This window comes from Cryptotermes secundus, unplaced genomic scaffold (assembly GCF_002891405.2).
Source record: "Cryptotermes secundus unplaced genomic scaffold, Csec_1.0 scaffold776, whole genome shotgun sequence".
NCBI classification, from domain to species: Eukaryota; Metazoa; Arthropoda; class Insecta; order Blattodea; family Kalotermitidae; genus Cryptotermes; species Cryptotermes secundus.
Window position 1 is genome coordinate 174,463 of NW_019742976.1, and position 12,438 is coordinate 186,900.

The window sequence follows — 12,438 nt, forward strand, 5'->3', positions numbered from 1 at the left end:
GGAGTATTCTACCTACTTTCATGTGTGTATTGTGCTTTGTGTTGTGTCTTGCTCCTGTGACTGCGTGTGTTAGTTAGTTAGTTTTAATAAAAAATGGATGGTGCAAGTACTTATGTTTGGAAGTCATAGCATTCATGAGCTGTATATAATAGTTTGTGTATTATTTGAAATGTTGTATTTATATATTACTTATGATTGTAACAAATGTTGGAAGTATGCTTGTAACTTTGTAAATTTGTTTTGTTAACTTGTATTACCAAATGACTTGTCCAAGTGTTACTATGTAGCAAAACGGATGAAAATAAAATACAATACAATTTTTTGTTCAAAATCCTTAGAGAGGGGGTCAGAAGCCAACCCTTCTACGTCGGCACTTGCCCACTTAACAGGTATTCCTTGTGGTTTACGTTTGAACCTTTCCCGCTCGTTGCCTACTTTCCTTTTCTGCAGATATTTTCACCGTTTCTGATATGTAGTACTCTTTCGAGATTCGCATTTATTTTTTGTACTGGAATTTTTACTGAATATAAATGTATTGAATGTTTCAAATTATTGTTACGTTTGTAATATGTTTCAAAATTTCCTTTGGAAACCTAATATTAAATTTATTATGAGTATAGATTTTTATACGAGTTTGCGTACATGTTCAAATCAAAGTCGCTCAGTATCGCTCTGTATGCCCGCATTGAAAGCACCTAATGTTTGTCTCAAAATGACTGTGTTAAAGTTGGAATTGTTGTGTGTTCTGAGGGAAAATACTCGTTTACGGTGTTGAGAATGGTAGTTCGAAAATATGGTTCATTTTATAAGAACATATAGTATGGCATTTTAAATCTTAAGAATTTAACCTCCATTTAAACATGGCATCAGTGTCACAAGCTGGTAAACTCCAAAGACAAGATACAGGAATTGTTACGAACTCGACAAAGAAACCCGTTCTAAATCTTTTTCCACAAAGAGCGGACTGCAAATATACACCATGTTATTGGTAAGTCGTTGCTTATTTATTTAATATATTATAAGGCGTTCTGACCATTTCTATAGGTTGTGAACCCCAATACGCAGTTTGGTGATCCTGAGAGATATGCACTTCTTGCTTTCAGTCCTTCCCTGCAATGGGATCAATATGTGAACACGCACACATTCACGTGCTGCAGCAGTGTGTTGATATGTGTGAACACGCAAGTCTGTAATTATTATTATGACACTATCTCTAGAGTAATGGCAGTGGGTAGCGAATTTAATAATACCATTTTAACATATTTACACATTGAAGCCAGGTTGTGTTGTATAGTTGCATGGACTGTTTTCACTCGATGCGTTAATGCTAGTAGAACACTAGATAATGAAGAGCTTATGTGTATGTTGTAATGTATACACATTTTAGGAATCACCTTTACCCGAATCTTTACAAATGCGTAAAAATGAGTTTGAAAAATATGACTGATTTGACAGTTTTCTTAACCAAATTTCGAATAAACTAAAATGATTTGGAGATGAATATCCATTTTTTTATTCTCCACTACAAAAATAATCACATCTGAACCCATTGCGTTATTACTATGCTGGTGCTGCCACTGTTATTTACTGCAATAGTGTGGTCATCTTTGGGTTTCCTACAGTTTGTTGAGCTCTTCAGGTGAATTAATCTGGTACACCACCTGTATGGAGAGTTAGGCTACTAGTAAAATTGACATACCTGTAGCCAAGGCCTATTGTACCAGCCCCAGATGATAGGTGAGGGTGATTGTGGAGCAATTGGTGGAATGAAGATTGGCAGGGGAAACCGAAGTACTCGGAGAAAACTTGACCCAGCGTCACTTTGTCCACCACATATCCCATTTGACCAGACCCGGGATCGAACCCGGGCTGCCGCAGTGGGAAGCCAGCAACTAACCGCTTGAGCACGGCCCTGTGTTTTCCTAAGTAATTATGTTAATTTCATTCATTCATATTTTATCCTGTAGATCAAAATATACTGCTATAGGAAATGTCCATGTATGTTATCAAAATACATTAATTATTATGGTACAAACATACACTTGGTCACCGACTTACAACCACAAAAAAAAAATGAAAAGTAAAAGATGATTAAAATGTAAAAGTTTTTAAAAATAAATTATAAAGATGATAAAAATATTAGAAAGGTTAAAAAATACTGTTAATAAATATATGACAACATATGACCAGATCGACTTATGACCTGTCAGTCAGAACGGAAGTCAGTCGTAAGTCGACGACCAGGTGTGTTAGAAATATAGCTGATTCTATACATCTGCTTGTCAGTAGCCAATATTACAGATATCTTCAGTGAGATAATCTTGTATTGAATAACAGCATCCCTTAATAAGTAAATCCTTCAATTGCATTTTAAGGTAGTTGTTACATACATACATATATACATCTGCATTTCAAGATATTCATAAGTGCAATCTGCACTGAATATGAAACTTGTCACAAGCTTTACAAACAACAATACATCGTTACAGTTCCAACATGCCATATCACAATAACAAACAAACATAAATGCAAATAACGTGCATCTAAATGAATACACAAAGTACTTTTTTTTTTAATTTGTTTCATTCTGGTCCGTCACACTAACAGGTTTACAATTAAGTTTATTTCAGTCCAGTGTGACATATAATGCTTCCACCACTTTAGCACTTAGTTACCCAATATGTTTCGATTCTTAATGAATCATCATCAGAGGTATGCCTCTACGATCAGGAATCCACTAATACATAAAAGTTTTCCAGAGTACAAACACTTAAAACATTTATGATGCTCACTATATGTTGTTGATTTTTGTTGTATAGACACTGATGTAAATTTTTTTTTCCTTAGTAAGAACGTTTTTGAATTGTATTACTTAGAAGTGGCGTACTTGCAGTCACTTCCCTAATTGATAAGTAATAATGTTCCACTGTATTTCGTATAAAAAATTCAATTTGTTTCACCACAGCAGCCTTCCTTACGTTAAAATTAAGTTTATGAGTATGTGTATAAACTTATTTTAAGATAAGAATTTTATTCATAAACCAATGTGGGTTGGTTTTATCTTCCTTAGTAGAGGAATTGTTGTCTATCCCTTGGTGGTGTGTTCTTGTTATTAACTGTGTGGTTTGTATGCATGCTGTGCTGCTTGTGCTGATTCCTGATCGTAGAGGTGTACCTCTGATGATTCATTAAGAATCGAAACATGTTGGGTAACTAAGTGCTAAAGTGGTGGAAGCATTATATGTAACATTGGACTGAAATAAACTTAATTGTAAACATAAAATACAGATTATATTTACACTTAATGTCTATATTGATGCCTACTGTGGGACATTCATCAGTCAGCATGCACTCCCCTTCTATTCCTTAGCTGTTGATCCTGACAGAAGAGCAAAAATTCATCAACAATATATGACAGATTATGTATTAGGACATCCCATATTTCTTTTGTAAACTGTTTTTATCGTGTACAAAATCAGTTAAGTAATCAGGCAGACTGTTAAATATTTTTATACTCATGCAGTGGACCCCTTTCTGCTTCATTGTTAGACGTGATTGTAGGACATGTAAATTTCTTTCGTGTCTTGTTGGTCACTCATAGATTGAATAATTAAAAGTAAAATACTCCAAGTTATTTATCATGAAAGTCATCAAAGATAAAACATATTGAGAGACCAGTGTTAATATATTTAACTTTATAAATGCTGGCCTACATGACTCTCTATGTTTCATCCCCATTATTATTCTAATAGTCTTCTTTTGTAAGAGAAAGATCTTCTTGGCCTCTGATGAATCACCCCAAAAAACTATTCCATATCTCATAAGTGAATGAAAGTATGCATGATATATCATTTAAAGTGTTGTAACATTACTACATGTTTTCATAATTCGTATTGCATAACATGCCTTTCCCAATCTGGATAACAGTGATTCAACCTGCTACTGATGGTTTACCGTTATAAAGTTCTAAATTATATACATACCTAGGATAGTCATTATTTCTTGTGTTATATTTATGTACATGTTTATTTACAGCGCAGTTATACTTTTCTTTTGCATATAAGATTGCTTCTTGAATGTATAGTGAGTATACTGTTAATATTGTGGCATACAGACAGTGCTAAGCAGTGACTGTAAACAGTGGCTATTGCTAGGTAGCGCTCGCAACATAAATGCACGCAATAATAGAACAGGATTACACAACCCGTTTCTAGGCAATGTCTCAATGGGTACATTCCCGCAGGGGCATGCACGCGTGCAACAGTGGAGGAATGGTGTTTGCCCTTGGGTCCGCAGCAAGGCTATATAGCAAGGACCTGAGACCAGCTCAGTGCAGTGTCAGTTTAAAATCAGTTTGTGAAGAAGGAGGAGGAGGAGGTGTGAAATGGCCACCAGCCTGGGACCCAGTTAGTTGAGGGCTGGCAGTTTAGTGGACTTCTACACAGGTGGCTGTGAACAAAGAAATTGAGCATTGGAAGCTGAAGCATATAAGTCATTGCTAGGGAACTGCTAGTTAAGAAACAGCAAGCTGGAAAAAGCATAGCAGATGCTGTGATGATGGAAATTAGCGATATCGCTGTAATTGCTTATAGTTCAAGTGGTGTATGTAGGTGGTCAGTAAATCCAATAACTAATTTGTACCCCATCTACAAGTTCCCTATTCCAGTTGTTTTAACCATGTTGTGTACCTTACAGCCCTTTCCTGAAGGGTAAATATTCCTCTGGTGAGTGCCTTCACACTCTGTCCATGTTATTTCTAATAGAGCAAATGAATTTTTTTGGCTTATTGTAGTATTACTAGTTTCTGAATGCATTAAGTTTTTTTCAAGTAAGAGTTCATTTACGGTTTCTAAGAAAGTAAAAATATGTTACATATTCTGCTTGTACTTGAGACTGTTTCGTTTTCCACATGTAGGTGAATTTTACAAGTCAATGAATGTATTATTCAACACTTACTTACTTACTTACTCACTCACTCACTCACAGAGCTGAGCCATTCTGGAGGAGCCACCAATTCTGCAGCTACTCAAGAATTTCCCAGCATTTTATGGTACCCGAAGGTTCATTACCATGTTCAGAAGAGCCCTCCACTGGTCCCTATCCTGAGCCAGATCAATCCAATCCATACCATCCCATCCTATCTCTCTAAGATTCATTTTAATATTTTCCACCCACCTATGCCTTGATCTTCCCAGTGGTCTCTTTCCTTCTGGTGTTCCCACCAATATCCTATATGCATTCCTCTTTTCCCCCATTCGTGCTACATGCCCTGCCCACCTCATCCACCTTGACTTGAACATTCTAATTATACTTGAAGAACCCTATATGCAGAAAATTAAATTAATCCACCCAATATTTTAGGAAACAATTTATATTGTACTAATACTTACATAAGCCAGTCACGGTAGCCGAGTGATCTAAGGCATGTACTGTCTTCACTCGCTTGGAAACCGGGATCATGGGTTCGAATCCCACTCAGGGCATGGATGTTTAGTTTGTGTGTGCGCGTTTTTCTGTGTTTGTATACAGGTAGAGGCCTTGCAACGAGGTGATCACCCACCCAAGGAGTCCTACCAAATGTGTAAGATCTAGAAAAATCAAAGTGAACGGAGAAGTTCATGGAGGTAGGCCTAGGCTCACAGGGGCTGTAATGCCAAGGAAAAAAAAAAATACTTACATAATATGATGGGGGTGGGGGCTGCTTGCTGGCCACAATGCCCTTGAAGTCAGATACAGTTTTGGAATTGTGTATCCTTATTTTATGTTTTGCATTAAAACTATTTTGGTATTTAATTTTTGTTGCTGCATATTTTGAGAACACTGTTATTACAGATATGTAAATGGAAGCAGAAGTAGATTCTTCACAGTTACATGTGAAATGCATGAACATTCTTCCTTCAGACCACCCCAAAAATTAGTTGCAGGAAGGATTTGAGGTTCTCGCAGTGGTGGTTGCGAAGAGTTCCATTGTCAGGGATGTAATGTGGTGTAGTCCATTGAAAGTCAACTGATGTTTCAAAGCAACGTGTTGCCTCCATCTTCAGGGTTAGAGAATAAGCCACGCAAGAAACCAGCATGAAGCAGCTCTACTTGCCACCTGTGTCACACTGGTTTCTTGATTGGTTTATTCTCTGAGCCTGAAGATGGAGGCAGTATGTTCCTCCAAAACATCAGTCAACTTTCTATGGGCTGCACAGCATTGTGTCCCATAAGATAGAACCCTTCAAATGGAAGAAGATTTATATATGGATCTTTCAAAACTTGTCTCCTAAAATTTAAGTTAATTCCTTATACTGTTTTATTAATAATCCTTCCTGTTCTAGAGGAAATACAAATGGGTTTCATAATGACTGAAAACCTTCCATTTTAGGTCTCATAAATGTTCAGTTACATGTAAAAGAACATCATCAATTATCTCACTCTCAAGTTTATGAAAAGTAGTTCAGTGTCTGAGAACAGTGTGAAACTTTTTTTCATTGCTTATCCTCCAAAACTTCTCTTGTATAAGAATGACTCCGTTTCCCCCCCCCCCGCATATGTTGACATAGTTGTGATAGCTGTATGTTGGAATGATAAACTTAATAATAATAATAAAATAAATATGAATATGAATATGAATTCATCTATAAGCATAGCATAACAATTCTAGCATGTTCACTCCCTTTTGTTTCATTGTCTGAAAGGCATAAAACTTATACACGGCGCCAAATCCCAGAAGACTGCTTTCTTCTTATGTAAAAAGTGTTTTGAATGTAAAATGTATGTCTCATTTATTGACACCTTTTGCTTGAAAATTTTTCCTTCTACTAAATATCTAATGAATTACATTCAAGATGCCCACAAAAATGCACATAGGTCTTGGTGTAAAGATCCATTATTTTGTCTGAGTTTAACCAAAATTAAAATATATTGGTAAATTTAAGAAAATCCTCCAGTATTAAATTTTATGGAAATCATAAAATGGTTCTCAAATTATTACGTGTGGAATGACAGGCAGGCAGATATATTATAGCTAATAGGCACATTTTTGCAGCTATTCATTTTGAGTATATTAAGAGGAAAGTTAAAAGAAGGCAAAGTTTAAATTTTAGTGAAGAAATCTCTTGTATTTTTCTCTATTTCTTTTTGTTCTGTAAAATTGTAAAGCTTTATGAAATTATAGTAACATAGAGCACTGATAGGCTGGTCACGGTAGCCGAGCGGTCTAAGGCATACACTGTCTTCGCTTGCTCAGAAGCCGGGATTGTGGGTTCGAATCCCACTCAGGGCATGGATGTTTGTGTGCGTTTTTCTGTGTTTGTCTACAGGTAGAGGCCTTGTGACAAGCTGATCACTCGCCCAAGGAGTCCTACCATATGTGTAAGATCTAGAAAAACCGAAGTGAACGGAGTTCATGGAGGTAGGCCCAGGCCCACTGGGGCTGTAGTGCCAAGGGGGGAAAAAAAAAGAGCACTGATAGATCTGCCAGCAGTAATCTGTCATCAACTGTTATCATTTGCATGAGCGATGCTTATTGAAGAGCTGAAAACCAGCCTTCTTCCCCCCCCCTCTACATGATTGGGTTATAATATGTGGAGTCCCAAGTATTTATATGTGAACCTTTAATTTTAGGTAGATCAAGGTTTGTTTAATTACTGTCAGGAATAAGAGACTTTGGTAATCCTTTTGTGATCAGAATGCTGCTGTTATTTGTTGAATATTCAAGTTTGAAAGTACATGCAACATTCTGGGGTATTTGTACCCTTTGTTTAAGTATTTTGAAAACCATAAGAGTTGCAGAAAAATTGTGTTGAGTTTTTCTGGAACTGTTTGAATCATTTTTGGTTCTCATACATATTTAATTACTTACCCTTGAGACTGGTGCAGAACTGCGTATTGATCTTGATGTAGACTGTCCATCATTTTTGTTCAATTTTAATGAAAACTGAAAGTTTTGAAAAATGTTGGTAGAACTTGAAAAGATCAAATTTTGATAAAATCTGTTCAGCATTTCTGATGTTATTTCATATGTCTAAGCAGATGGTTGGAACAGTTTTAATGGTTATTCTGCATAGATGCAAACACACTAAATATGTGCATGAGGCTGCACCTAAGCTCAAGCGGTTAGTCACTGGCTTCCCACGGCAGCGGCCCTGGTTCGATCCCGGATCTGGTCAAGTGGGATTTGTGGTGGACAAAGTGGCACTGGGCCAGATTTTTCTCCAAGTACTTCATTCCACCAAATTCTCCATCATCATAATCACCCGGGGCAGGCTACAATAGGTCAATCAGTGGCCACTGCCGAGTGGACCCAGTTGGACTCCACCCCCCACTGAGCAAAATTTTTTTTTTAATATGTGCATGAGTTCAGTCCTAGATTAACTGTCTTGCTGTGGCTATTCTGTACAATGAACTGAACATAGTTCATGGCATGAGGATGCTGTTTACTGGTATATGCATGGTTAAGAATTAAATGTGTGACTCCACAGAACGTAACATTAATTTCATCCCTGTCTGGGGGCAGAAAATACATGTATTGCTACTAAGCCATGCTGTAAACACAGTAATCTGTCTTATGTGGCATCATATCACATGAATTGTGTACTGTTATGAGTGTGTTTAAGTATAAATCTTAGGCTGTCAAACTATAATATCTGTTCCAAACCTGCATTAGCATTCATTATCTCTAGTGTCATAATAAAACAAGTCTTTTAATTGTTCCCAGGTAAGTTTCAAAATATTAGTATACCTATCATAGTGTTTTCCAGATTCTGCTCCGTATTAGATTTGAAGTTATTTTAACATCTATAGTCTTGTGGTGTGTAGATCAGCTAGAATATTTGTTTCTGTAAAAGTCTGTTTTTTCTTTGTTCATGATCAGGAGGACATTTAAGTTGTAGGGATGAAATTGTTTGTCACTTTACAAATATTCAGCATATTAGTAAGATTAAAATGACTTGCAAAGTAAATGTCTTGCTGCATCTGACAATGATTCTGGCCTGTTAGTGGTACCCAAGTAATTAAAATGTATATAGTGTTACCTTATTTTTCCCTGTGTGCCATTAGATGTGCCTCCCTTCCATAATACAGTAAGCTCCCCATTGTCTGCCATGTGTGGGGAGTAGGGTGTGTCAGTTGTATGAAAAAATATCACATGAAACCCCGATTTTTGTGTAATTTTAACCCTTTCCCGTTTTACATATTTCTCTCATTTTCTGTTTCAAAGTCAAAACAATGTGTTTTCACGTTAGTTCTTGCACAGGAGTCTTCTTAGGTGACACAGCAGATTGATGGGTGGAAGGTTTTGGACACACCGTAAAGCTATCACAGATTCAGCTAGCCTGTGCTGTAATCAAGGATCTTTATGACTTTATGGGTACCTGCATGAGTGATGATGATCATGCCTAGTGGCAGCTGGCAAGACTACCACATAGTGGGTGAACATATGCTCATTGCCACTTTTTTTAATGACTTCATAAAGCAGTGATTTTTTTTTTTAATTTCATCCGTTTGCATAGAAGTCCAGGTGTTTGAATACAGATAACTGAGAGTTTACTATATGCCCTTTGCAGTATTATATTAATTTCACTTTCTGTTCATTTGACAGTGAAGAAAATGTTTGGAAACTCTGCAGTGATGTAAATACAAGACACCAATCTGAACTGCAGCATTGTCATATTGTATTTGTGTCCAATGACTGTCATACTGTACCTCTTTGGAGGCAGAGAGCTGGCAAAGAAGAAGAAAAGCTTGTTATATGGGTGAGAAACTTCATACAGATCCTGCACTATTTTATTTATACGAGTAGCCATCATAGAGTAGGTCAAGAACAGTAAGCAAAATTAATCGACTGTTATATGTTACACGGTGTCATTACAATGAAAATCAAGATAGGCCCTTATTACAGCCTTTTTTATAAAGTGGAATGCTGTCTAATGGGCATGTCTTTTCAGTAAGACTTCCACATGCTACCAGAGAGGTGTAATTGGACACCCCATCTGTACTCAGGAAATGTTTTCAGGACTGCTACTTTACGTACATGCTATTAGAATAGCTCATAAAAATGGTGTCTTCCAACATTGAAGCACATTTCATGCTGTAAAAAACTACAACATGTTGAAGGTGACAAATTTTAGAACAACGTTTTGGAATCTGATCTGTATAACATGGATTATTTCTGTAGATATAATGTTTCAAGTTTCACCGCATATAAAAGACACACATTCAGATATGGAGAACTTGATGGTCATACTCACATGCAGTTTGCACATACAACAATGGTAAAGTTATGTAGTTTATTTGTAAAACTGCTCTTTAATTGTGGGATACTGTACTAAAAAGCAAAAGCACAGAATTGGAAATCCATCAGGAAATGGGTAAGAGGATAAAGAAATAACATGTAGCAAAGTAATACAGTGTTAAGCCATCAACATTCTTTTCTCTGTCATTACTATGATATAAGCAGGTGTTCACTGTCAGCATTTTTTAATATAACACGTGTAACTTATGTAAATATGTAAAGTATATTTTCATACATTTAGTACTTCTATAGATATTTCCCGTGTAATGCTATATTTACACCAGTCACGGTAACCGAGCAGTGTAAGGCATACACTGTCTTCACTCGCTTGGAAGCTGGGATCATAGGTGCAAATCCCACTCGGCATGGATGTTTAGTGCATGCGTTCATTTTCCTGTGTTCATGTACAGGTAGAGGCCTGGCAACGTGCTGATCATGACATGTGGTATAATGAATGTATGAACATAAAAATAAGAATGAATTTACTACCTAGCACATGATGAACTTTTGGTGTGAAGAAGGCCATATGAAAAAATAGATATTGCAAATACACATACATAGCTAACACGTAGAAATGGAATTGATTACAGGACTACCATGTGGTGTTCTTGTACAATCCTGATGACCGATGTCTCGTGTATGACTTGGACTCAGAACTGCCATTCCCAACATACTTCCACAAATACGTCACTGAAACATTTCGCACTGATCAGATCCTCAAACCAGAGTATTTCAGGTTGGTGTTTCAGATGTAATGTTAAATTTGTTACCAGTATATATTAGATGTCATGAGTGTTAGATGCATTAGTTTGTTTTACTTTGTTCAGTCCTTACTTCAACAGCTTCATCGCATAGTTTATGTCATTCAATCATTTAGATGACTGAAAATAGAATGAAGTTTATTCAAACAGAATGTTCACAAATTTGGTGAAACTTCAAATGTACATAGTTGAATTTAATAGTTACTGTTTATAACTTATACTTGAATTTTACCCTAGAATCCTGAACTTCATTGGGTGGAACATTAATTAAACTCTTGTAAAAAAATATCACCATCAGTATTTGCAACTTAAGTCGCATCTTTTTCAACCATTCAGTGTATACAAGTATTTCTGGTTACGTAGATAAATGAACCAACATCTACCTGTCATCGTCACAGTGAAGGCAGTATTTTACTTTATGGTCTGTTTGCAAAATGTGATCATTATTTGACATTTCTTCAAAAGATAGGAAGAACAGATTGTCCTGTGATAGTGAGGTTGTTCAGCTATCTGTGGCAAGGAATCTCCAGTATTATGGTTATTGATCTCACAAATTAGGTATTGTAAGATCAGCATTTTGATGTGTTTTGTTTCATCCAGGATTTTGTAAGGGATCTGCTTAAGTTTTGCATGCACATTTTTCTTGACAGCAAATCTTCTATTTATTTTCTTTATCATTTCTGGAAGGGAAATTCCACTTCCTAATTTATCCTCCAATTTTGTTGTACTTTCTGCTTCATTTGCATATTCTTTTTTGTGTTGTCATAATAGTGAGGAATTATTTCACACACACACACATATCTGGAAGCCATTAATAAATATAAACCATTGACAGAAATGAGTATCATGAATCTTCCTGAGGGTAAATGGCAGCCAGCATGTAAGGCTGACATCCTAAATGCCATCTGTGAACTAATTGTCTATAAAAAGTGAGAGCCTTTACATCTCACAACCCTGTGTACAAGAATCAGTGTTATACTTCTGTGGTCATTGTTTTGTGATGTTAGATATTCGTGATACTAGGTATTTTCGAGTGGTACCAGCATCAGTGTTCCTGCAACACTTTGCATCTGATCGCCGCCATATGAAGCGAGCTGATGGTTCTTGGATCAAACCTCCGCCTGATTATCCACCTATCTCAACATCAGGTATGGTATAGTACATACGAAGGGGGACCCAAAAATAACCAGAACCGACCTGTTGTGCGCGCATGCTTTGTAGTTACGAGTTATGCTGCTAGGTGGTGTTAGCTGGGGGTCTCCCGCGACTGTTAGTGAGCTGGCGTCAGTCTGAGTTAAGTGGTTTGTCTGTGGTGCTCTGTTGTGTGCGTTCCTGTTTCAGCCCTTTGGCGATTAGTGAGATGGCCGACCAGAAGGAACAAAGAGTGTGCGTGAAATT

General features: G+C 36.7%; 1 protein-coding gene across 3 annotated transcripts in view; it reads left to right on the forward strand.

Moving 5' to 3' along the window:
• Positions 1-673: 673 nt before the first annotated feature.
• Positions 674-12,438, forward strand: part of LOC111873656 (protein N-terminal glutamine amidohydrolase) — a 35,946-nt gene continuing 24,181 nt past the window's right edge. For 2 of the 3 annotated variants that reach the window (XR_002844413.2, XM_023868561.2), the window contains exons 1-4: positions 674-988; positions 9,587-9,740; positions 10,870-11,015; positions 12,064-12,188. Coding sequence is in view for 2 of the 3 variants with exons in the window: in XM_023868561.2 (XP_023724329.1) it covers positions 861-988; positions 9,587-9,740; positions 10,870-11,015; positions 12,064-12,188 (553 nt within the window). In the remaining variant the exon portion in view is untranslated. Of the gene's footprint in view, positions 989-1,103; positions 1,190-9,586; positions 9,741-10,869; positions 11,016-12,063; positions 12,189-12,438 lie in introns of all 3 variants that reach the window. The other variant, XM_033755152.1, reaches the window with a different exon arrangement.